General features: G+C 40.0%; 2 protein-coding genes across 7 annotated transcripts in view; one reads left to right on the top strand and one right to left on the bottom strand.

Moving 5' to 3' along the window:
- Positions 1 to 27,263, top strand: part of MED12L (mediator complex subunit 12L) — a 325,613-nt gene that overhangs the window by 195,684 nt on the left and 102,666 nt on the right. The gene's annotated exons all lie outside the window — the stretch shown is intronic.
- Positions 5,003 to 25,989, bottom strand: GPR87 (G protein-coupled receptor 87). Its single transcript, XM_059163749.1, has 3 exons — positions 25,350 to 25,989; positions 10,177 to 10,308; positions 5,003 to 6,120 (listed from the first exon to the last, which is right to left on the bottom strand). Exons 2-3 carry the CDS (start codon positions 10,208 to 10,210, stop codon positions 5,081 to 5,083), a joined length of 1,074 nt encoding a protein of 357 aa, XP_059019732.1. The 5' UTR covers positions 10,211 to 10,308; positions 25,350 to 25,989; the 3' UTR covers positions 5,003 to 5,080.

Genomic DNA, 27,263 nt, shown 5'->3' with positions numbered 1-27,263 from the left:
AAAAAGGTATGTGCTTTAACAGCTTTGTTATACCAATTTTGTCATTTTATATGATTCTTATCCCATCATGATTTATAAGAGAAACTTAACATTTGGAACGCCAGTTGGCATTTTAATACCCAGAGTTTCTTAATAAATTAAAAATTTTAACACTGACTTTTTTTCCTCTTGAACTCTAATACAATTTTTCGTACTTTTGAAACCACAGGTAAATTATGTTTAATCGAAAATTTTGCTGCATGAAAATTAGGAAAGAATAGATAATATTTGTAATGTTTTCCCATAAAATCTCATGTATTTTGGCCTGTTTAGCTTTTGTCCTTTTTACTTCTGTAAGATAAATTCTTGTAGGTCTTAATTACTCTTTTCAGACATTTCCATTGTACATTTTTCTAGGCAGCTCCAGGACTGTCTTTGTTTTTGTTTTTGTTTTCCCGTGTGTGTGTGTGTGTGTGTGTGTGTGTGTGTGTGTAAGTATAGCACTGAAGATGGCTGTAGGGAAGGGGAAGCCCTGTACATGCTGTATACAGGGCACGGGTTTTCTTCAGCTGTTTTATGAACTTTGCCACTAGATGGTGATAGAGGGTTAGGGGGTATGTTAAGTAATTCTGTATCTACCAAATTCTTGCACTACGCTGAAATTTGAAATTTGAAAATGTTTATCCTAACAAATATTTGCTTTTAGAATTGACTTCAGATATTGAAATATCATTTTACTTTTCGTCATGATAAAGTGCACTCTTTAATCCCCCTTCCCTATTTTCTTCTCAATTTGCACCCTCCCCACTCCCTGCCCCCACCTTCCCTCTGGTAGCCCTCTGATCTCTAGAGTTAAGTTTGTTTTTTCGTTTATATCTCTGTCTCTCCCTCTGTTTTTTTTTTTTTTTTTAAAACCCCTTTTTTCATTTGTTTTGTTTCTTTAGTTCCATATATGAGTGAGATCATATGGTGTTTGTCTTTCTCTGACTTATTTCGCTTGGCATTAAACTATCTCAATCCATGTTTTTTGCAAATGGCAAGATTTCATTCTATTTAGTGCCTGATTAATATTTCATCCTGTATATATACCATATCTTCTTTATCCATCTGTTAATGGACATTTGGACTGTTCCCATAGTTTGGCTATGGTAAGCAATGCAAAAAAACATAGGGGTGCATGTATCCCTTTGAATTAGTTTTTTGCATTCTTCGGGTAAATACTCAGTAGTGCAATTCCTAGATCATAGGGTGGTTCTATTTTTAATTTTTTAAGGAACCTGTATACTGTTTCCCACAGTGTCTGCACCAGTTTGTATTCCCACCAACAGTGCAAGAGGGTTCTTTTTTCTCCACATCCTTACCAATACTTGTTGTTTCTTTCGGTTTTGATTTTTTTGCCATTCTGACATGTGAGAGGTGATTTCATGTAGTTTTTACTTGCATTTCCCTGATGATGAGTGATGTTGAACATCTTTTCAATTAAAATGTTATTTTATTTATTTATTTTTAAAGATTTTATTTATTAGTTTGACAGAGACAGAGTGAGAGAGGAAACACAAGCAAAGGGAGTGGGAGAGAGGGAGAATCAGGCTTCCCACTGAGCAGGGAATCTGATGTGGGGCTCGATCCCAGGACCCTGGGACCATGACTTGAGTCGAAGGGAGACACTTAAAGAGTGAGCCACCTGCATGCCCTGAAACATTATTTTAAATATCTTCTTGCACACATTTTTTTTTTTTAAACATAGTATGTCCCTAGTAAGTATTTATTAATTTGTTAGCTGTTGTCTTAATGGTGGTTAGTCTGGGGAAAAGCCAGGTTTTATAAAATTTTAAGTGATCCCAAACCTTACTTTGTCTTTGTTTTCTTTTTTTCCTTCTGTAATATATCACATTTATTTTTTTCCTAGTAGATCACATTTCCTCATAGTGAACATAAATTTCTTTCTGTTTAGGCTATGTTCTTTTTAGCACATGTGTGTGTGCACAGACACAAACACAATTTTGTGTTAGCTATTTAATATAAATTTATGGATTTTCATAGTGACTGTTACTTTGATGCTTTAGTTGAAAAACAAAATACTTGTATACTGGGGAAACGAGAATAGAGTGGTGTAAATGGTATAATGAATAAAAAAGAGTAGTAATACACACACCAAAAGATTTTCTGCAAGATCAGTTTCTTTGAACTTAAGTTTTAGTAAAAACAGAAAAACTTGTTTTCAAAAATCTTTTGAATGTTTATCATCTGCTTAAAAGGAAGAATAACCTTGTTATTTATAGCTGTATGGTAGGATACTGAAATACTGAATATAATCCAGAGAGTTTATGTAAGAAATTTTAGATTTCAAATTTCCAGATTGTCAATATATTTTTTAAAAGTTTTAATTATGAGCAAGAGAGAGAAAATGAGAGAAGAGAGTGCACATGCAGTTGAGGAAGGGGCAGAGAGAGAGAGAACCCCAAAACTCCCCGTTGAGCATGGAACCCAACATAGGGCTTAGTCTCACCACCCATGAGATCATGACCTGAGCTGAAATCTCGAGTCAGACACTCAACCAACTGAGCTACTATGCACCCCCAGATTATTGATTTTTAAAAATAGCCTAATAGATTCTAGTTTTTCTTCAATATTAATGTAGTATTTTGTATTAACTTCTGATACTAGTACAATATTTTGTTTTATTCCTAACGATGTTTATCTTACTAAAGTAGGTGATTCATTCTTGGTTGTCCTGAAGTAGTAGTTTTTGTGACTCCAGTGTGGGGATTTGTGTAAAATATAAACACTATAATTTTGATGGTTTTTGTAACATGACTTTTTAAAAAATCGGGATAATGCCCTTTTCCAATATATTTCCCTAATCCAGTGTGTTAAGATGTCCCATTGATGTACTAATATCATTTAGGGAATAAAACCACCATCACATTATATGTCCCCACTAACTATACAGCAGTCTAATTTTAGAAATAGTAAATATTAAAATAGGATTGAAAATATTTTAAAGTCCTTTTAGAATTGAAGTATGAATTAGAGGGTAAAATGAGGTCTGGGGTGGGGAAGTGTTTGTTAATCCCAGAGTGCTAAGTGGAACCATTTGATGCTATTGAAGATTGTACGTTCTTAGTTTTTTGTCAGGTTCTGTGATAACCACGCATTTAACAGCTTATAGCTACACAGTGAAGTGGGTAGTATCAGTTTGAGATTTTTGACTGGGAGCTGTGACGAAGTAGAGAGAAATAGGGGATGGAGAGGATAAGACATATTATTCTGAGAATATTTTCTCAGCCACATCATTGCTCCTTCTTTTTATATAGTGTAACTGTAACTCATTTTGGGCACTATGGGGAGAATGGAGGAAGGAATTGGCCCTCCAAAGTGCCTGTTCACATTAGCTGATCTAAAACATAGTTAATCTTTGTTTTTCTTTTTAAAAACATAGTTAATCTTAACCCAGCTGGGGCACTCCATGGGGGTTGGCAATGTAAGTGACCAAATGAGGTGTGTATTAATTCATGTACCAGAGTGCCCCTGGAATTTATGGGATTGGAATCTTAATGAGCAGATGGGAATCCTGGTAGAGATCCTCTGATCATTCTTTTAACCACTTTGCTACCATCCCTCCTCACCTCCTAGGAACTTAGGAGGACCCAAATTCTGTTGTGTACTATATGATGGTAGTCATTGTTGGGCTAAGTTATTCTCATGCCCTTATTTCTGTTCACTTTAACTTTTGAAATTGTACAGATAGTTTACAAGGGTTTAATAAAGTATGGCACTGTGTTATGTATGTGTGTGTGTTGTCACTGGTAACCACATTGTCCTCTTTTTGTTAGCCAATTGGCAAAGATACTTTCAGTTCTTCTTTAATGCTTGCCCAGCAATGTGAGGAACAAATCAGGCACCTAGTACGCAAGACTTTGAGAAGAGTGAAGGCTTAAGGATTTATCTTGAAGGAGAAGTAAATCTTCTAAGATTTAAAACATTACTCTTGTCCTTTTTTGACTTAATCTGAGGCACTCTTACCTTCAACTTAAGGTAATATTTTTCAGCTAATGAGAACACTATTAAAGGCAGATAATAGCTTAAAGGAAAGACTATTTTGCTAATAGTCTCTTCTTTCCTTTCCTTTCCTTTCCCTTCCCTCCTCCTCCCCTCCCCTTCCCTTTTCTTTTCTTTATATAAGCACTATGCCCAGTGTGGAGTCCCACATCGGACTTGAACTCACAATGCTGAGATCAAAACCTGAGCTGAGATCAGCAGTCAGATGCTTAACCAAATGAGCCACCCAGGCACCCCAGTTTTTCTAAAATAAAGACTATTGAGTTTTCTATAAGCCACATGTATTTGATTATTAACCAAGCCTCCATGTTCTCTACCCTTGCCTAATGAGGATTTAACAGCATAACAAGATAATAATGGCAAATGTAGTATTTTATCCAAGATACATTTGTCCTTAGAGTCACATTTTTTTCTCTCTGAAATAGCGTGAAGTTTTAAAATCAGTTAATTGAATTCAGTCTTTGTAACACATTGCTCAAAAAATACAGTTGAATCTTCTCCCTCCTACCTCTTACCCACACCACAAATCTTTTCTAATGGTCTTAGACATTGGTAAATACAGTGAAGGGATGATGGCTACAGGTTGTACATATTCACAGATGGAATGACAGGAGGCCTAGTAATTAATATGTACCTAGTAATATCAGAAATACATGAGCCCAAATCTTAAACCTTATAGCTACACAGTTATTTTCTCTCCACCTTCTCTTCTCTCTGATGTGGCTTCAAAGCAGCATTTCCTGGCAGTTGGCTGCAGTGCACTGACATTGCCTTGCCCCGCTCCACCTCTGCGGTCTGCTCCTGACACCCTAGTCATCAGCCTGCCCCTCGGCTACACACCACCTCTAGCTTAGCTTGCTTTTTGGGCACGCCTTTATGTTTCTCCTAGTTCCACATCATCCCCAACTTTCATACCATTTTTGTTTTCTTTTATCCGTATTTTGATAGGCTGACACGAGGATAATCAAAAGAAACCTTTATTTACATTCTGTACACTCGGACTTCAACCAATAAGGAGGCCTCATGGCCTTTGTAACTCCTACACGTCTGTATAATCATAATATATGCGGACTTCCGATCTTCTGACACTTTGCAGTGACCTGATGCTTTCGCTCCTGGTTCTGATATTTGATTTCTTGAATAGCCTTCTTGAAAATGACCTACACATGAAAAAGTAAATTATTGGATCCAGGCACACATTGCATGCAGACAAGAAAAGTGTCATTTCTTTGCAGTAATACAGAATTTGGTGTGCAGATTCATCTAAATGTCTGTCTAAGTGGCTGAAAGTAAAAGGAATTCTACACAAGTGATAGGGTAGAAAGCAGGTAAAGAACACTGCCACCACCACCCGTATGCTCTGGTTATGCTTCCGCTTTCGGCTTGACTGGCTTATAAATTGCCTGCTGGATTTATGGATGTACCTGGATATGGCTATGTAACATCCGATCAGGATCACCAGCACAGCCACGAACAGGCAGCTGTTGACGTAAATGACGGCTTCGTGCCATTTGACTCCCAAGGGACTTTTGAGTTTCATGCAGTCGTGAATGTTTTCCTTGGTTAGTTGGCCATTTGTTAGAATGATGTTAGGCAAGGACAGAACAGCCATAACCACCCAAACACAAATAGATAAAACCTTTGTGAAAGTTATGCTGTACATGCGAGAGTCCCCAAACGGCTTGACCACCTTCAGATAGCGATCGATGCTTATGAGCCCAAGAAATACGATGGATGTATACATGTTCGCGTAAAACAAAACTGAAGTGTATCGGCAGAGGATAAACTTGAAGTACCAAGGTCCGAATCCTGCGTCATGCACTATTCGAAATGGAAATGTCAGCGTCATGATGAGGTCAGCAACCACTATGTTCTTGAGATAAAATATGAAGCTGGTTTTATTCCTAATGTGGAAGAAGATCCACACTGCTAGACCGTTCAGCAGGATGCTTGCCACAAATATAATGAGGTAAAGCATAGGCAAGACGATCGTGTCAAACTTGTTAACAGTGGTATTCTTTCCGAGTCCATCACTCATGTTACTTGAAGCGTGACTCCCTTGGCTGTGCAGCTCATTATCTGTAAGAGAAGTGGGGAGATGGGATGTCAGAGCTTCTCATGTGTGCTGTGCAGACTACTAGCCTCCCTTACAGGCCATCGCTGTTTTGGGCAAATTAAAAAACGTCTTAGCAATTTAAATAGTTACTGTAGTGCATTTTTACTGTTTTGAGTGGCCCCAGTGTTGGTGGCCTCTCTCCCCAGTCCTCTCATTCCCTTTCCCCAGACACATACATGCTGAGGTCCCTTGAGTGTAAAATGTGGTATTTCTGGTTCTTCATGCCAGTCTTTTGAAAATGAAGATTAATATTCCAGTGCCAATTATCCTGATTTTTAATTTAGTGTTTGATATCATTACAAATAGAATCAAAGAAATCTGGGGGCAGAAAATTGGATTTTCCTGTAATGAAAATAAAAGGGCTAGCACTGGCTGTTCTTGGTTTTAAGCTGCTTAATCATCAGCGATTGAGAAAGTAGAACTACTGGATGATTTTTTTGCCCATGGCTTGCATATAGAATGTAAGAGCCTTTAGTCGGGACCATTGTCAGGAATAGAAACAAAAGAAAATAGTTGTTAACATATAAGATTATTATCATGGAGAGCAATTTGTCAAAAACCGTTCTAGGCTCATACCTATTTTTGTTTACAAGCCTACATTTTATCTATTGAACTTAGATAAGAATTTTAAACCTTTTACTTTTTTTTTTTTTTTTTTTTTTTTTTTGAGTTTTTAGTTCATATTGTTAAAGGCCCATGCCATACCACTCTATCACATAATCAGGAACATGGTGTGTGAGCCTCTTATTTATGTGGCAACCATGAAAATGGGTCTTGTGCATCTCCTGCTGAGGAGAGCAAAATCCACATGCAGCTCTAGCTCAGGGCTGAGTCGGCCACCATTTTCTTGCTCATGGATGCTTCCCAAGAGCTGCTCTAAGTCAGTAACTGAACACAGGAAGGATACTAAGACAAGACTTTTCCTGGGACAGAAGAGTTTCTTTTGACAAATGACTTTGGCCAGAAGACTCCTCAGGCTGGTGAAAACTTCCTTCATATTGCACTGTAGTGTGAACCTTCCTACTTGACCTTCTTGCTCCTTTTTCCTGCACAGGGGCTGGACTTGCTTTTCTGTCTGCAATCTCTTGCAAGCATATCCCCCAATAAATCTTGTGTCCATCCAGTTATATTTTGTTATCAGCTTCTTTTTTTTTTTCTTTTAAACCTGGACTAACCCAATTTTCGAATGAACTTTTTTGGGTGTAAGTTTAGAAGAAGGTCATTACTGAAGTTTTACTTGTCACTAATTAATCGTGTTTATGATAATGACAGTTATGTTTTGGAACGATATTATTTTAGAGGTAACAACACTAATTTTGTCTCATTTCCTTATATAACAGGCAGTGTAGTATCTATTTTGGTTACCTTCTTTGAAGAAACGAAACAGGGGAGATAGTTTGATGATTATAATTCAAAAGCAGGTTCTTAAATTGCTGCCTAAAATTTAAGGGTAGACTCTTCCCAAATAACCTTGTACTCTTTCTAATTCTTTTCCTTTTATTTGCCGCTACAAGTGTTTTTAAAAACCGGTTTTCCTGGCAGAAATATCCTTACACAGGCTAGTAATTTATACCTGGACTAGCCTGTTATGTTGAGACCCATAGTATTATTGAGCTTTATAAGTTTAAAATGCCTGATTCAGCTGCCATCTACATTACTGTTGCCAGTTTCAAATATTGTCTTGAACAGTATCATTCAAGCCTATTTTAACTTAATGAAATGTTGGACTCTTGGCTGCTTCTGCGCCCCAAGATCCCCATCAACATCCTGTTATGAGAAGCTTTTCAAGATGTGCAGTTTTACCTGGGTTGAAAAAGTGCTTGAATTAATTTCCTAAATTAAACTATTAACAGACACTTTCTTCTAACCCAGGATAGAACCCTGTGGGAAATCGAGAGAGGACAAGTCAGTTTTAATCAGGATCAGTGGTCCAGCCAAGGGACACAGACTGGAAAGGGGCAGCCACATCTATCCTGATACGATGGCTGTGCTTAACGGCAATTAACAAATGGTTTTCAAAGCCATTGTAAGTATGAATAGAACGGTTCACCAACTGTAGCATGCTCACCTTGGACTATTTTAAGCCCAGTGTTGCCTCACGGCAGTGCATGGCCACGGTGGGGTGGAAAGATCCACACTTCCCAGTGTTTGTTATGGCTAGTGTGTCTGCTCAGTATGTCATTCCGTTTTAAAGTTTTAATTGTATGAAGAAGCACTCTTATTCAATGATGATTTATTGATCATTTATGATTATTATTATAGATGGAGTCTTAAATCAGAATGTCAAAAATAGTACTTAACAAATACTCTGTCTCCTAACTTGTAAATATTAAGCGCGAGTGACCTTGTTCCACTGTGGTTACTGTGGCTTTGCGAGTCTGATGTTCAGCCTGTTGATTATGTCACCTCCTAGTATTTGCTTCCTTAGTTTATGTATAGGACTAACAAATTGGAATACAGGACTTTCTAATTCAGTAGGATAAGCCTTGGCTTGGTTGTTTCTTCATTCACAAATTCCACATTTATATTGCAGCTTAAGCAAATTAGTGGTTAAACTTGTTATGGGTTATTTTATGAAATAATATGGTAGAAGAGAGGGAAATATTGGTTTGTTGTCTGTGAGTTACTCTGGAAGGCTCCAAACTTCATATAGAGAATTTTCTCTAATTGATTTTTTAAAGAAGCAAGTCTATGTTATTTTCTTCTTTGCCAGTCACGCCTTTTATTTCTTCTCTTCTGTGTCATTGCCCCCAGTTTTTCCAGAGCTAGTTGGTGTGCTCAGAAGTCTTTCTGTGCACAGAATTCTGCTCAGGAACAATGGCCATTAAAAGTATGTGGCTCTCTTCACCCAGGCCGATTTTATCATGTTGTCTTCACTGTCAATAAAAAAACTTGGCATAGTTAGGGAAGGTTTTTAATGACAGGTAGCTTGGTGATCCAATTAAGAAAAATTAGAAGGTGTTTTTACAGTGTAAAGGCTATTTTCTCACACACTCCTTGTTTACTAGGACATTATTATTACCTGGATTATTTAGCTCAGAGCTTGATAAAGAGTAACAGTTGAGGGTGCAGATTTCTCTCCTGCTCTTCCTCCACCAACTCCTTTTAAATTATATCAACAAAGGCAATGACATGGAACTCTAGTTCTACAGTAAATTAACATTTGGTGGCAGCACATGTATGAGAGAAGTATTGTACAGGTGTTGAGGCGGTGGGATGTAGCAGAAAGTCCCATTTGACCGTGCTGGTTTAGTCACTTCATAGCTTTGTAAAAGAGAACAAACTGTAGCCATTTTGCCAGATCTCCCAAGAGTTAAATTCTCTGCAAACATTATTTCCAGCACAGTCTCTAGTACTTAGTAGATGTTCACTCTGTAACTTATGTCATTAACTACAATTTGTCTCAATTGCAGTCACGGTAGGAATGATAGAGTGGTGAAGAATCTTGGTCCTTTTGCTTTCGGTGTAGCTACATTATTGCTCATTGGGGTGTGTCCCTCTTTGGCACAAAATGTGAAATTATCAACAATATGTCACTGCTCTACCTACCTGGTAGGAATGAAACACACGGGTCGTGCAAATTACAGGGTGTCACTAGACAGCATGGCACAGCTGCCCTTGTGTGGTCATTGTTGAAATAGTTCCCCAGGAGAGGAGGAAGATGTGGTCTTTGGCCTCCTGGAAAACCTCAGTGAACCTTAGTTTTTACATTATTATACCTGGAAAGTAGTAGGTACTTTAGTTTGGGTATAAAAATCTTCCGCAAATGTTAATCTTTCTTGTCCCTTTTTGAGACATCTGTAGATGGAACAAAGCTTAGAATTATGTAATAGCAAGTTAAATTGCTCTCGGTGATGCTGTCCTACCCTGTTTTATATTTAATGAAAGACCAGGCTAAATGCTGATGTATTTTGCTAATTGGTTTGGTGGCCAATAAAACCCCAAATTTTCATACAGTATAAATAACAGTTATTGATCAAGGAAGATTTTTCTGTGCGTTTTTTCTCCCTATGGCTTACCTGGTAGTTTTGCAAGTGTCAGGTTGAGCCCCATTCTTTAGTTGTGATGGACTGGAAGCAAAAATACGTGTCAGGAAACACTTGAGGATGACTGAGGGCAGGGTTCGGCATAGGTTATTATTGGCTTGAGTCCTGGGCAAAAAAAAGCGGGGTGGGGGGTGAGAGTGGATTTGGAAGGAATATGAACACAGTAATTTAATCGCTCTCCCTGCCTGCCTGCCAGCTGGCCTCCTTTCTTCCTTCCTCTCTTTCTCCCTCCCTCCCTCCCTCTCTCCCTTCTTCCCTCCCTTCCTTTCTTCTCCCCTCGCTCCCTCCCTCCCTACCTTATACTCTCCTTTCCCTCCTTCCTGCCTCCCTTCCTCTCTTCCTCCCTCCCTCTCTTCCTTCCTAAGCTTTATTTATTTTAGAGAACTGGGCCCGGAGTGGGTAGAGGGAGAGGAGGAGAGAGATTCTCAGACAGACTCCCCTCTGAGCCCAGGGTGGGATGCGACCATGACCTGAGTTGAAATCTAGAGTCATATACCCAACCAACTGAGCCACCAGACACCCCTATCTTTTCTCTAAAAATACGTGTATGTGCTTTCACAGTTTAGAAAAGGCATGCTCTTTGGATACAAACAGCTGTGCCACAGGAGAGTTGCATACTTCTGTGTCCTTTTCCAGCCTGACATGGAGCAAGGACCATTTCTGTGTAAGCTGTCTGTCTGAATGCCAGTGTATGGCTGTGGGAAAGTTACTAATGTCTCTGTGACTCTGTGACTCTTCTCTGAAATGAGAATCGTAATCATCCTATTTCAAGATTGGGATAAGGATTATGTGAAATAGTCCACAAGACAGTTATCAGAACCGGGTCTAGGAATGTGCTCAGGACGTGTTCACTTACATCGTCCCACCCATCCCTGCTTCTACTGAATTCCATTTTTCCCCTAGCCTGAGCATGCGTCTGTGATGGAACTTAAATGCAATTGGAAATTATTGTAAAAAATGCCTTTTTTTTTTTTTTTTTTTTTTTAAATCTAGCACTGACAATAAGAGTGTTTTATAAGCTCACATACTTTTAGTATCCTATTCTTATAATCTCTGGGGTTCTAGTTCTGGGTTTACACTAACCAGCTGTGTGATCTCTGTCAAGTCACCTGACCTTTCTGGAATTGCCCTGAAGAACCTAGAAAATCCCAGTCAGGACTCTAATTTAGGTGAGCCGGCTTCTGTGTTTTCCTCAAACATAGATTTCCCTTAACAATTTAATATTGTTTGAATGTTCGTCTTGTTAAGTCCCTGTGTTTCTCTGTGATAACTGTGTTCCATTCAGTCTCAAAGTATGATTAGGAGTGAATAATTTAATTGGGTTTGAGTGATGGGCATGTACGTTTGGCTAAATTCCTGAACTTTTCCATGCTTCAGATTCCACACACTTATATATAAAGATTAACTGAGATCATACATGCCTGTAACATTGAATGCTTTAGAACATTTCCCCTACTTCTCCTTCAAACAGCCCTGTCTATTCTGTTTTCTGGCTTCTCTGAAGTGTTGATAAAAGAAGAAATCTTGAGAACTGTGTTGGTAAGGATGCTGCTAAAGTCAGATAGTTCTATGGAATGAGTGACTTGCTGTAGGGGAAGTCACACTATTGCTCATCTCTTTCCTGATGTTGCTCATATACTATACAGCTGCAAAGAGACCCCAAGTAACCTCATCTCCTTCAAGTACAACACAGATTTCTGGCTGGAGTAAGCAGTTACATTGGCTGAGTCAACAGGGAAAGAGCACTTTGCAGGCAGAAGTATATTGAAGAATTTGGCAGCAAATGGAGAGGCACTTGTTTCTTTCTTTCTTTCTTTTTTTTTTAATTAAAAAAATTTTTTAAAATGTCTTTTTCTGCTACTTTGCCCTTCTTTTCTGTTCCCTAATATCACATGACTTTTAGGTGCTAGATTAGTAGTAGATGGAAAATAATTGCTCCCAAATTTTTAGTGATTCCCCTCCCTACCCAAATCCTGTCTTTGATAATTTAGGTACCATGTCCAGTTGCTACAGTGTGTAGTACGTAGGGGTGGTCAAAGAGCATAGACGATAAGGGCTCTTAAGAATCTTTCCTTTTTGGGTGCAAATGTTGCAGGATTTTAAAAATCAAGACAAGAAGGTGAAACTCTGCTTTGTTTTTACTTATCAAAATTTACCAGGAAGGATGATTGAAGCACTTAGTTTCCTTTCTTCCTTCCTTTCTTTCTTTCACTTAGTTTTCTAATCTTCATAATAATGATCCTTGGGTTCAGTAAATCTCCCCCCCCCCCCCCCCCCCGCTTTGAATCAAGCTTCTCATGGAAACATTTCCTGAAGTTTACCTAACAAACACATCTTGATTTTTACATTTCTCTCTTCCCAAGTTACACGTTTTTCCTCCCCACCCCCTCTTGGCTTCATGTACACCTTACTAAATAATAAGAATTCCAATATAGTTTACCCAGCTGGAAGAGGAGCAGTGTCTAGAAGTGGGTGAACCACAAGCAGCAGCAAGAGACCACAGAAAGCCCTTAAGGAGGACCCAGAAAAAAGATGTATCCTGATAAGGGGAAATGGGAGTCAGGGAGGTTCTGTGGCTGCGGTGATGCTGGTAATTGTGGCAGGTTTGCTGTAGGTCCAATGGGAAAGAAGCATGTGGAAAGGCTGAATGTGGCCAAAGAAGGTGCAGTAATCTGTGGATGATGATGGTATCGAATGATAGAGAGATAGGAAACTGGAGCCCGATGTTGCTGAATAGGGAGGGGAGGGGGTATTGGCCTCCCAGGTGTTTGAGGTGTTAGGGCCAAAATGAGAGGAGAATTGCATAAAGGTTCAATAGAATTCAGTTTTGGAATTTTTGATTTGAGGATGCTCATGTATTCATGTGATATCTGCTAGTTGATTGAAGGTACAGGTCTGGAGCTCAGAGGAGTGCTTCTGGGTGGTGATACACATTTAAGGTCAACAGAGGACCCATTGTAGAATAAGCGGTGGGAATGGAATGAGATTACCCAGGAGGAACCTATCCAGTAGAGTGAGAATGGGACAGAGCTGATGTTGATACTTTCAAAGAGAATTCTTAGGGAAGGGGAAGTGCCTGAGGGAGGGTCAGAGAGCTGGCCAGTTATTAGAGGAAAGTAATGTCATGTGAATCAAGAAGAAAGTTCAAGAAATGAGAAGCTAGGTTTCATTTTATCCTGCAGGGAATTCAAGTAATACAGGAGAGCAAAGTGCCATTGGATAGGATTCAGTTAACAAAGAGGTCACTGTTCATCTTTGCCAGGACTGCACGTGTTGTACTGTGCGTGTTTGTCGGTTTGGGGGGGTGTCGTAGGGCAGAGGCAGAGGCCTGTTGACAGAGGGTAGAGTAATGTTTGTGAGGTGAGGAAGTGAGGGAACAATTTCAAAGAAAGTGTGCCTGTGATGGGAAGGAGAGAAAAGGGTGGAAGGTAGAGTGACAGGCATACGACCAGTGGAAGATTCTGTTATGCTTCCCATTGAATGCCTGGCATTTAAAATATTTCCTTGCCCTTGTCCTTACTCCTAGTTGAGTATGGCAGCAGTGTGCTGGAATGCTAGCTTTCAAGCTCAGCCCTCTTAGCTACTAGCTTTCTGACCCTCTATTTCCTCATGTATAGCATGAGTGTGATGTTACGTCCCTCATATGCAAGGTTAAAGTGAGGATGTTTATGAGGCAGCTGGCAGAGCTGCACAGGGTAGGGGCTGTCTTGTTCATTCCTGTTACGTCTCATAGGGACACAACGAGTAGCATTTGGGGAATGGTAGGTTGGCCACAAGGGGAGCCGAGTTCTCGCCACCTTGTTCACCCTGGTAGTGTCATGTGGTTTGTGGTCTTAGCCACCCTATTAGGAGCCCTTTGACGGATCTCTCAGCTCTCCGAGCTCGCCCTTCCTTGCAGTTGTCTCCGAGTGTTCTCCAGCTTCAGGGCTCCCCGTGTGGTTGGTTGACTCCAGAGCAGCCGTGTGCCCCGTGCATGTCCCAGCTCCTGCAGGGTGTCCCAGTGAGGATGGCTGCAGCGGCAGTAATGGCTTGGTTCCAGGACCTCCTTCATGGGTGGGAATCCTGTTGGGCCACCTATGACCTTGCGGGGCGGGGAGGCGGGGGTGCCCTGCTGAGAGCTGATGAAAGCACTCAGGAATGTGATGTCTGTGGTAGGCCCAAGCCTCACAGCCATTCCTGAGGTTAGATGGTATCGAGGCTTAGAGACCTGTTTTGTTTTGTTTTTCTTTTCTTTCCCTTTCTTCTTTTTTTTCCTGCCACCCATTGATACCCTCCTTTGACTGTTTTGCTGTTGTTGGTTGTATGCTGGCTTTTTAAATGCGGGTAGTGGGAAAGGACCAAGGCCTTCCAAGTGTCTCCTTTATCTTAGATCTTGGACTAGTTGCTAATTTTCCTACAGTCTTCAGAGTGGTTCAGTGACCCAGGTGCTTTATTCCCTTTTCTCCCCCAGGTGGGAAGATCCGAGTTTCAGACACGTAATTACCTTGCCCTGACTCACATGGCAGGAAATGGGTAGAGTCAGCATTTAGCTCAGATCTGATTAAAACTGAAGCTGCAGTTCTATTAGACTGCCTGGGAATAAAAGTGAGGAATGATTTTATGGAGCTTACTTTTGGAGGGTAGGAGTTGGGGTGGGGGAGGGGGAGGTTTGTTTTCCCCAGTCCAGCTGGTGCAGAGACTGCCAGTCCTCTAAACTGGAGATCTCGTTTTGTTCGACCTGAGCAATGTTGAAAATATCAGGAAATTTCACATTAGAACCCGGATTTGGATCATCTCCTGAAAAATGAGATCTGCAAACAGTGAGCATGAGCATTCTAGCGGTATTTGCTGCCTCTTCCCGATGGGAAGTGCACTCCCGTGTCCCTCTCCGCAGCATTCTCTGTTGACACACCTGGGCCGCCTCACTTTGGGAGCAGTACCTGTTTGATCCTGCAGATACCTGATTTTGTAACCTTTGGTCCATTTATCATTTAATCTTATGTGGCTATATTTGAACTATATGGATCATCAAATGTTCTGTTTAAATTATACATATATTTTTCTTCTTTTTCCTCTGTTCCGCTCCCTATTGAGTCTTGAATTTTCTTGCTTTAGGGACCGTAGCTTAGCATTCTCTCCAAATGATTTTCCTTTTACCTCCTAGCAACCTAGAAAAATAGTGGTGGGAGAACTTACTTAGCTCACACCTGAGAATTATTGTCACAGTTGATCTTTTCACTGTGCTGAGGCCTGGGCTGGGGTCTTTAAGCAAAAACCTTACTACTTCTTAAACTGCTTTTGTTGGTGGGAGAATGAGATTCTGGATCCCAGGGAAGGACAGGTTATAAGTGGTAGAATAGAGACTTGAGACTCGGACTGGATGTCCATCCAGCTCTCTGCTGTCACCCTTTAAGGGTGACGGGAGCATTGGGGGAAGGGTCTGCATCCAGGAGGGCTGAATTGCTAACCTTGTGCACATAGCCGCCTTCTTCAGATTTGCTGTGTTCCACCTCAGCATGCTTGGCGAGCCCCTTGCACCTAACTGGGGGGAACCTGCCGCAGCAGGAAGAGCCAGCAGCTGTCCCTTCTAGGACACAGCCGGGCCTTCGTTCTCTCTGGCTGTGCCGGATCTCCTTATTGCCCTTCCAACCAAGATATGAAAGGGGAATGCTAGTAAGTGCCCGCTCCCTGGTCGTAGCTATTCATCGTTTTGTGGAGTGATTATTTGGTGGCTTCATCTGTCTCCTCTATTTGTCTTCCACCTTCCAGTTTGTTCTTCAAAGGCTCATATCCAAAACTGTGAGAATTTCAGATCTTACAGAAAAGAAAACTTTCCTACTACGTTTTCTAGCTAAGCCAGTAGCTCATAATGGTAATAGTGCTGCAGTTTCCTGAAGTACTCATAAAAAACATCTAATAGGTACAGCTTCTCTTGCCTTTGGAATTGCCTCTAACGCAAGAAGCTTTCCCAATTTAAATCTGAGAGAGAGGGAGGGAGTGAGGGTTTTCCAGCACTGTTAACAGCTTTGCTGGAGGCCTTGGGAAAGAAACAAGTTATCTCACTGGATACAATTTACTTGTTTTTGTAATAAAATGAGGTGACTGTCATCATTGGGCACTTCATTAATGCCTGCTTGGAGTCCCATCCCAAAGGTGTTGGAATGCAAAGTACACAGTTGTTCATTCAGGTTGTTCAGGTCCTGCTCTAAAGTTCTCTTTCCAGAGTTGCGCTTGACATCTATAGCTCAAAATTATGTGTATTTTGGTTCACATTGAGATTTAGCATATTTTTGACCTGACCACTTGCTTTACAAGTATTTATTTGGGAGTGATATAAAGTGGGTAGTCAACTCCATGAAGTCAAGGCTTGAGTCTAATTCTTCTTCCTAACCTTATCCCCAAACCTGGTTATATTCCCTTTTTATAGGAGGGGAATCTTATTAGGGAGATTCCACAACCTACCCAACATCACCCACAGTGAGAGGCAAAGCCAGGAAATGAGCTTCCATTGTAGTGACCCCAGAGGGTCTCTGTTCTGACATTTGTCTCTATTATTGGAAGCTCAGAAGTAGCCTGGCCAGTGTCTTCGACCTGGGCAGGTATTGAGTTTTTGACTCAGTATTTAAGTCTGTGATCCTGGACAAAACATTTTACCTCTCAGAGCTTGAACTTACACATCTCTGAAACGAGGAAAGCAGTGAATGCCTGCCTAGCTCCCAAAGGTACTTTGAGATGTCATGTGATAATATATATAAAGTCAATTTTATATTGTAAGCACTACAATAATATAAGGGTGTAATGCAGGGCAAATAGGTTTTTTTCTGCTCAGTAGTACAATTTTTATTAGTCAAATGGTTAAATTTTACAGTTTACGGAGTTGAAGTGTACATTTTTACTTTCTGTTTTGGCAAAGTTGGATTCTGCATTATTGATATAGAAGAGGCTGGTTAGAGAGGTTACACGCTGTAGTTTCAATAACCAGAGTAGTGGTTTCAGATGAGTATGTGGAGACAAATATATTTCAAGGAACTTCTGGTTCCTTAAAAAAAAAATTCTCGGAATTTACGATCCCAGATAAAGAGTTTAGTTTGGCTACCATCCTGAAGAAAGGAAGAGTGTTTTCCACAAGCTTAATGAGATGCTATTCCTTATTTCAGAAAAGTCATTCCATGGCTTAAGCATTAAACTTAAGAGTTAATTAATGTTATTCTTCCTGGTGATGGTGGTGGAGGTGATCTTCATCTTTCCAATAGGGTTATCATTATGGTTTTCTAGCTATGGATAAGGGTAAATATTCTCAAGAGAATACCTATCAGTAGAATGGCTGTCAGGTTAGCTACCCTAATTCTTCAGATCACAGTTTAATCAGACAAATTAAATTAATAGAAAAGACTGATTCCTAAGAGACAAGTCCTCTTTCAGATTCCTCCCTTACCTTTATTAGCAATCTGAAAACTTCTTAATGAGGTCTTCAGTGCTAGTGGATATTTTACATTTTTATCATCAAACCCTCATTGTTTCTTATTTTGTCCTCTTATAAAAAGAAGAAATAAATTGCCCACTCCCCATATATATGTAATAAAAGGATCTGGCATCACATATAATTAATTTCACATATGTGTGTTTGCAAACACACACATATGCACACATGCATACACACAGAGAACATTTTCTTTAAAGCAATTCCTACTGTTAACCTCACTGGCATTAATTACCTTATTTTTAGAACAGTGATTCTCAAACTAGTGGGAATATTTGAATCAAAATAATTCTGGTTTGATGTATAAAGATGGTAAGTTGCTCAACTAGGAGAAATAAGTAATCTGTTTGTACTATTATAATATTTGTCACCTATGTTTTCTCTTTCCTCTGCCTGTCATATTTCCTTTCATTATAACCTTCACAAGCTTTTTGTCCTGTACAGAATACCTCTCAAGCCACCCTCTTGGTACCCTGCTGACCTGATGATCTTGTCTACCTGCCCACTTGGCAGCTCCCACACTCCTGCACCAGACCTTCCCGGTCTGTCTCTCCCTTGTCCACTGGGAGGCTTTTGAGCCTCACTGATCTGCCACCTCTTCTCAAAGACTTCCATGTTTCCCCCTGTACTGTGTCAGCACTCCTCAGTCCCTAGGTTTTCTAGCTGTTTATGGTTTTTAGCCTGGCTGTTCAAGTCTCTAGCTACTTTGCATTTTTCCTGTTTGCCTGAATGCCTGGACATCTCTGAATCCTACTATCTCCAGCATAGTACTTGACAACATAGTGTGAGGCTCAGGAGACATTCGCTTTAATGTTAGGCTCTCATGGAATGTGGCCTCCTGTGACCTAATCTGATCTTAGTGGATTTCTGCCATTTTTATCTTTATGTGTATCTTCTTTTACCATCTGAAGGAAAAGAGTACAATCCAGGGAGGGCTGAGAGAATAGGAACTGGCAGCTGATCTCATGAAAGACATGGCCAGAGACCAGGAGGAAGGCTGGTCAAACACTCCTTTGATGTTTCTGAATAGCTCACTAAGAAAAAAGACTAGAATGGAGAGTTACAAATTTAAATATAGCCCCATAGGTCATGTCAGTGAGAAAAAGCGAGCCAAGTCTAAGGCGAAATCATTAACAGTATCGTTAGGCTGATAAAACACAGCTAATAGCTGGAGCGTCGGGGGAGGTAATCAGCAGGGCTGGGGAATGCATGATCTGTGGGGTGCTGCCCCACTCTTAGACTCTGGATTGTTGTTACATAAGTATGCGGGTCAGTTGCTACCAGACTATCTGATTTATAAGAAAAATGGATTTTTATATAAAATTACATGAATTTTAAATTATGGATTAATTTTGTTAACCCACTGGGCAGACCACATAAAATTTGTCTGTGGGTTACAGTTTGTGACATCTAACTTCATTCATGGTGGGGCTATGTCAGACCTCTCCTTGGGGTTTCTATTCATGCCTTAGGGGGACCCAGAGCCTTGTTATGGGATTCCTGCTCCAAACCTTTTCCTTATTTTTACCAATTTTCCCTTAGTATTTTCCTTTTTAACTGAAATTGATGAGTTTGTAAGACAAGCTGTGGGATGGTTTATAGGATTTCAGAATTGAATTGCAGTGTATTTAATTTGGGATGAATGCTCTTCAAAGAGCTCCAAAATTTCTTCTTCCTTATTGCTGATGTATTAGGTTGAACCACATGGACATATTATTTTTATAGGTCAAAATGGCATTTTCATATAGTTCAACCTAATATGCCTACCACTTGAGAAATTTCAGTTCTTAGAATATATTACTGCATAGAATGTTTCAGGGAAAGGGGAATATTGGGGTTGAATACATACAATGGAAATATCTCTTCAACAGTGATCATAATACTCTGCTGCCTGCATATAGTAGTTAGGTTTTGACGGCATCCACTGGTCTTTTATTCATTCATTTTGCTGCATATGGTGTGAGTACTACATAGGCACTTCAACACAATGCAAGAGTATCTTGTTTGAATTTCGGCTGTGTAGACCTTTAAAATGTTTGGTTGGAACAACTAAAAAATAATTGTAGCTCTGATAAGTTAAGTCTTATATGTTGCTCTGGGCCCTGAGTAGCCACATGGGACCTAGTCATGATGTGAAGGGGACTATCTTAGTAAGAGCATCCAGTAAACCAGTAAACAAATAATTTTGTAGTTATTCCAATTTTTCTTTTAGCCAGTCTATCTAAATCGGTTTGAGAAGGCCACTGATAATTTCTTTTCAGTTTCCTTTATAACCTTTGTATCTGGTAGGTAGAAGGAGGAAGAGGCTTGAGCAGGGAGGTCGTCCATCCCTAATGGAGTGTGGCAGGCCCTGTGGTGCCTGCAGTATTGAGGCAGCTCATGTCCATGTGTTCCTTTCTTGCCCCTCTTCTGCCATCTCCCTGCCTGAAGCCACGCTCCTGAGTGCTGACAGCCCAAGTGGTCTCTGTTACCACTTTTCTTCAACTAGATCAGAAGCATCTTTAGTGCAGGGACCTTCCATGATTTCATTTCAGCTGCCCTCTCATACTGGCTTCTGCAGAGTTTGACCCTACTGTCTGTCCTCTGGAGAGTTGCTCTGGTGGCTGAATGCCGGTATCTCTGACCTGAGATTATGTTCAGGCTATTGGCTAATGCTCCTCTGCTAACAGAGAAGAAGTCTGTGTTTGTGTTTCTATCTTGTGAGGCACAACAACAATATTAGTAAGAGTGAGGGTTTGGCAAATGCTGGCTAATACTATTTTGCAGATAGGATGGTTCTGAATTATTTAGATACATTTTAATTTAGTAAAAGACATTGGATTCAAGTTGGAGATCTTTCATTTACTTGGGCGGATTACCTATGCCTGAGTTTTCTCTAATGTAAAACATTCATCATTGGATTGATTGGATGATTGAATGGGGTATTACCACAATATTACCTCATTGATCCTTATAGATTGTTTTATTGGTGCTTGGTTTATAGTCAGAACTATTTCAGTGCTTCCTGGGTATTTGTAAGAGCAGTATCTTCCTCTCCCCATCCCCCCACCCACCATTTTTCAAATAAACTGAATCTTAGAGAGGTTCCTTCATCAGACAGCTGAGTGTGAGAGCCTAGATTAACACATCTAGTGAGAGACAAGAGTCTGGATTTGAACACAAGTCAGTCAGCGTTGTGTTCTTAACTGCCCCGTTGTTGCTTCTTCTACACAAATTGGGAGTTTATGTGCTGATTATAATGTGATGCCTCTTTTGGAAATACTAGGAAGTAAAGTAGCTCCATAGTGGGGGCTATCATGTACCCAAGACAGTCATTTAGTTCCTACAGTCAAGTAGTACAGGAATTAAATCACAAGTCTATATAATTTTGCTTACAAACTATGCATCAAAAAGAAGTCACTAATAGCCAACAGCGCAGACTCCGAACTTGCACAGTATGGCTGGCTGCCTGATGATAGACATGATTCAGGGGCGCAGCTCTGCTGCTTACTTGGGTACCTTTTCAACTCCATTTTGCTCAGCTGTAAAATGGAGGTAATGGCAGTATACATCTTATAAATGTGTGAAGCTTTTTCTTCATTTAAAATACGGATTAAAATCCACAGTGCTCTTGGGCATATATTAAGCTATCGACGTGTGTTATGAATTTTTTTTAAAGATTTCATTTATTTATTTGAGAGAGTGAGAGAGAGATGAGAGGAGAGAGGTCAGCGGGAGAAGCAGATTCCCTGCAGTGCTGGGAGCCCAATGTGGGACTTGTTCCGAGGACTCCGGGATCACGACCCAAGCCGAAGGCAGTGGCGCAACCAACTGAGCCACTCAGGTGCCCTGTGATTGTTGTTTTAGTATTAAGGCTAGAAGGGCAGTGTCATGAGTTTTATCTAATACATTAGAGAAAGTCATTTAAGGAGTTACCTTCTCTTTCCAAAATGATAGAAATTGTTTTCAGAAATTGCATTATTAAAGAGTCATTGATTCAAATGACTTAATGTGATGTCTTTTAACAAGTGAAGCAGTGCTCTTCTTCGAATGCATTTTAGTGTAAATTTTTTCATCTTCGGTTAATATGAATGTTAATAAAAGATGAAATATGCTACTTAGGTACAAGATGGAGAACAAACTCTATTTTGCCCATTTTTGCTACATCAGGAGGAAGAGTATTTACAAATTTTCACCAGAGGGGTGCCTGGATGGCTCAGTTGGTTAAGCATCTGCCTTGAGCTCAGGTCATGATCCTGGAGTCCCCCTGGGATTGAGTCCCACATTAGGCTACTTCTCAGCAGGGAGTCTGCTTCTCCCTCTGACCTCTCCCCTCTAATGCTCTCTCTCTCTCTCAAATAAATAGATAAAATCTTAAAAAAAAAAAAAAAAACTTAAAAAAAAAAAACAAAAGCAAAACAAAACAGAAATGAATTGTCACCAGGTTGGGGTGCCTGGGTGGTTCAGTTAGTTAAGTATCTGACTCTTGGTCTCAGCTCAGGTCTTGATTTCAGGGTCAGGAGTTTGGGCCCTCTGTTGAACTCCATGCCCAGTGTGGAGCCTACTTAAAGAGAAAAATAAATTGTAACCAGGTCAGGAAGGAGTTTGGCTTTGACCTTTGGTCTGAAGCAGAATTTTTTTTTTTTAATATTTTATTTATTTGTTTGACAGACAGAGATCACAAGTAGGCAGAGAGGCAGGCAGAAAGAGTGAGGAGGAGGAAGGCTCCCTGCTGAGCAGAGAGCCCAACTTGGGGCTCCATCCCAGGACCCTGAGATCATGACCCAAGCTGAAGGCAGAGGCTTTAACCCACTGAGCCACCCAGGCGCCCCTGAAGCAGAATGTTTTGAGTCTTGTTTGTTTTTCACCCTGATGTTTTCCAGGTGGTTCTCCTCAACTACATTTTTAAAAAAATGTTTTTATTTTCTTTAGTTGGAAAATAATTTTTTTTTAAATTTTTATTTAAATTCTAGTTAACACACAGTGCAATATTGGTTTCAGGAGTGGAATTCAGTGATTTATCACTTACATACCCCCCAGTGCTCATCATAACAAGTGCCCTCCTTTATGCCCATCCCCCATCTAGCCCCTCCCCCCACCCACCTCCCTCCATCAACCCTCAATTGATTCTGTTGTTAAAACTTTATTGTTGGGGCATCTGGGTGGCTCAGTGGGTTAAAGCCTCTGCCTTCTCCTGGTGCCTGTGTTGCTCAGTGGGTTAAGCCTCTACCTTTGGCTCAGGTCATGGTCCCAGGGTCTTGGGAGGGAGCCCTGCATCAGGTTCTCTGCTCAGCAGGGAGCCTGCTTCCCTTCCTCTCTCTCTGCCTGCCTCTCTGTCTACTTGTGATCTCTGTTTGTCAAATAAGTAAATAAAATCTTTAAAAAAAACCTTTATTGTAATTGTTTGTTTTCCCTTTCCTCCCTCAACCCCTCCCCCCATCTCAACTACTTTTTAATCACAAGAATGGTTGCCTCTGCTCTCCCCTCTCTTTTGATGGTCACAACTACAAGAACTGCAGGTGACCCTGGTGTGTGTATTAGTGCACATCTTTCTACCTGAGGAAGTGGGAACAAACTGTATTCATCTCCATCTTGGGAGAGAGAGAATCTGGAACCTAAAGAGGTTGGGATTTGATTAGCATTATGTAGTTGGCTGGGACAGAATTGGAAAGGATAAGTTCTCCTTATCATGTTTGGCTCCACCCAGTTTCCCCTCCAAGTATTCCTTAGTTTGAGCCATGTCTTGGTTCTTGGTAACCAATTCTAGTACCTCAGCATACTTACCTATAACTTAATCTACCCTAAACAGAATGGAATGGAGACCCATTAAAATTGTAGTTGTGTCTCTCTTTAGGAACATGTAATAGAAGAAAAATAATTCTGATATTCAACTATTAGTATTTAAATTAAATATATATTTGTTTTTCTGTAATAACACAGAAAGAAAACCAATTAATGTATATGTGTGTTTGTTTGTATATATATATAGTGGCACTGTGGGACTGGAGAGGTGCAAGGGCCCTCTAATGACCATCTGATCTGATCCCCACATTTTACTGTGACGGATGTTACTGAGCTCTTGGAGAAGAGGCTTGCCCAGCTCACTCTGATAACTTTGGCACAGTCTTCAAACCCTTCACATTTTGCAGCGGGTCCTGGATTTTCTGCCCTAAATCAAACTACTGTCCCTTGCCTGTGCAGAGAGCATCTGTCTCAGAGACTGTAGACTACTCCCACGTGATTTTACCTAGATTTTGCCTCACTCTGTCTTGCCCTCACTAGGACAGGCTTTGAGGGGAGTTTTATGTGTTTTCCTATTTAGAGGCATACAAAAAGCAAATGACTCTTCTTGTCTCCTCTATGTTAAATTTCTGTGGCATTTTCTGAGTACAAGGGCAAAGTATGAAATATTTTTTGTTCTTGAAGGAAGCAAAACCCTGGGATATCAAGGAAGGAAGAAGAGCAGGCACGCACAGAAAAAAGGGGGCATGCACACTGGTAACCTAAAGAAAAAACATCAATTCTCATTTGGTCTCCCTTCACCCACTCCCTTCCCTGAGTGCAGTAATTCCTCACAGCACACTGTCTCTGGTTAGGAAATTTCCCCTTAGCTTCTTCATGAAAGTTATGATTTTCTGCTAATTACTTCCCTCTCCTCCACCCCTGACCTACATCCTTAAATATGGTATTCAGGAATCCAGCTATCCCTCCAGCACTCTGCCTTCACCCACGTATACCAAAAACACTCTTCAAGTAGGTGTTGGAAATGATAGTCTTAGCAAAGGGTATTGCTGAAGGACTAAGAGAAGCTCCTTGATTCCTAATTTCAAGAAGGAAAGATTTTTGTTAACTTCAGAATGGCAGAGATAATAATGATATACAGTATGATCAGTGCATGGCCCTCCCTGCCCCATACAGTTTTAGTAATACTGAGTTCCTTAGTAGGTAAATGTTAACATAGTGAGTCAAAAGTCACCCTACTTGCAGCTCACCTATCTTTTCATGTCTTTGTCATAAATTCAGCAAGTTCAAATCTCCATGCTTATTTTTGTTTTTCTCAGTGAAGCAAAAGCTACCTTATATTTTGAATGTGAGGCCAGACTAAGGTGTTGGAGCCCTTTGTTGGTAGCCGGGCGGTTTTCTCAGTGCCTTTCCGGACGTGTTTTAACATGATCTCTGAAGGAATTGGAATGAGGATCGCCCTGTTCGTTGTGGCACGATGAAAAGATTGAGATGTTTTTAATCAAAATGAAGCAATTTTGACAGAAAATCATCTTTTTTCTTTTGGTTTCTCCTTTTTAAAAAAAATGTGAATGAAACAAATGTATATTATGGGTCTTGGGAAACAATTACAAGACACTATGAATTTTACTCATTGAATATAGTAAATGTGATAAAAAAAAATTTAACTTAAACTTAAGTGATGTCCAAGTCATCATTTCCATGTTTGGAGGCACAATGCATAATTTACATTTTCCACCCGCCCCAGTTGGAAACAGTGAAGCTTCATGAAGAACATATGGCCCCTGTTTTGGAACGTGGTGCCTCCCAGAGAGGGAAGACTTAAATTATCTTATGCAGTTAGTATTCTCATTTCTACATTTTCTTCAGACCTCAGGTTTAAGCAGAAGGATAATTACAGTCTAGTGATGTGTCCTATCAGCCACAGCTTTTAAGAAAATTAAAAAAAAATTTTTTTTTTATTTACCTTTCATTGCGGTGTCTGGGTGTCCATTCACCTGATACGGTGTCTTCAAGTTGAAACAGGCTCCTTAACTCTACTTAAGAATAAGCTTTGAAACTATGGTTGACAGAGAAGTGGATTTTCTCGCACAGCATGAGAAATAAGCATTTTTCTCCCCTGTCGGAGAAAGTGGGTTCTCCCCTGGGCCCCTCGAGGGTGTCCTTTGAGATTGTCCTGCTCCGAACAGCTCGAGTAACTTGCTCTCTTGCTAATGTAAGTGACTCACATCTGAGAGTAGGTGAGATTTGTAGACTGGGGAAGAGCATTTCCTGAACTTGCAGGAATCTGTAGGTGATTCACCTGAAGGGAACACAGAGGGCTGGAGCTCAGAGTGCCAGAGGACTGTTTAAGGAGGAGGAGACCAAGTGTCAGGTTGGGGTTGGCCCCTGCTAAATCAGTCCCAGTGTTTAGGTCATTTCTGTCTGTCTTTTGTCTTCTTTCTGTCCTTTCTTTTCTTTTCTTTCTTTTTCTTCTTTCCTTTTTTTTTTTTCTTATGTAGGTGGAGGAGCTTCCTGTTGCTAATTAGAAAATACGCATGCAACCTTCCTGCTGATTAAAGTTGGATTAAAAGGAATCAGAATATATTTTATGAAAGATAAATCCTTTAAGATATTATTCTACTTATTTTTAAAAACTAAAATGGAAATGTGCTTATACTTGTGATTGATAACATTGGAAACCTGTTGTCCTACTCAAGAATCTGATGAGATCTGTAGACCTATTTTTACATATACACAAATGTCAGTATTCAAAATATTTTAAATAAATTTATTGTGGGGTTGAGTTCTCATCTAATCCCTTAAATTCCATTTTTAAAAATAAAGTAGTGGGTACCTGGGTGGTTCAGTTTGTTGAATATCTGCCTTTGGGTCTGGTCATGGTCCCAGGGTTCTGGGATTGAGCCCTGTGTTGGGCTCCTTGGTCAGCGGGAAGTTTGCCTCTCTCTCTCTCTTCCTCCGCTGCTCCTCCCCCTGCTTGTGCTTTCTCTCTCTCTCAAATAAATAAAATCTTAAAGAAAAAAAAAAGGACAAAGCCACTTATTTTTAAAAAAATCTTCCTGTAATGATACATTTATATAATCAAATTACTTTTTTTAAATCACTTTTTCTTATTTGTAATTACTTTTAGAACTTTCAGATAAAAATCTCCGAAAGATTTGCGAGATTTTGCAACATTCAAACAGGCAAATAAAAATTTCACCAAGTAGAATCAAAACCTTTTACTATCATGGGTGAAAATAAATGAAAATAATAAAGGTAGAATCTTTTTTGAAGTTGTAGATCAATAATAAGAATTACTTAGTGTTTACTTATGCCGTAAGGAAATTATATATATACATACAAACATACATACACATTAATTGGTTTTCTTTCTGTGTTATTACAGAAAAACGAATATGTATTTTATTTAAATACTGAGAGTTGAATATCAGAATTATTTTTCTTCTATTACCTGTTCCTAAACAGAGACACAACTACAATTTTTAATGGTTCTCCATTCCATTCTGTTTAGGGTAGATTAAGTTATAGGTAAGTAGATAGCCCTAGGGAACATCTCAGGACAAAAATTAAGCAACTTAATAGTAGCTCAATCTTATAAGAATTTGCCAGATTTACAAACAGTTCTTTAGATTTGACTCTGCTTTGTACCATTTTATACTTCTTCCCCAAGGGTTTTGATTTTAACATTTGAAGCCAGTTTTTTGTATCCTGAGGAGGAAGGCTGTGCCTTGCAGACCTTAGTTTGAAACTTGTTCTTTTTTGCCATTTGTCACTGTGATCCATAGCAGTAAATGATGTGAAATCAACCTGTCAAAATAACCAACTGCCAAGTCTTAAAAGTGTCAGTTCAAAGAGAGCCTTCCTTGTAGCCTTCTTA

Source organism: Mustela lutreola, chromosome 2, assembly GCF_030435805.1.
Source record: "Mustela lutreola isolate mMusLut2 chromosome 2, mMusLut2.pri, whole genome shotgun sequence".
NCBI classification, from domain to species: domain Eukaryota; kingdom Metazoa; phylum Chordata; class Mammalia; order Carnivora; family Mustelidae; genus Mustela; species Mustela lutreola.
The sequence above is the reverse complement of the archived record's forward strand: the minus strand, read 5'-3'. Positions and strand labels throughout refer to the sequence as shown.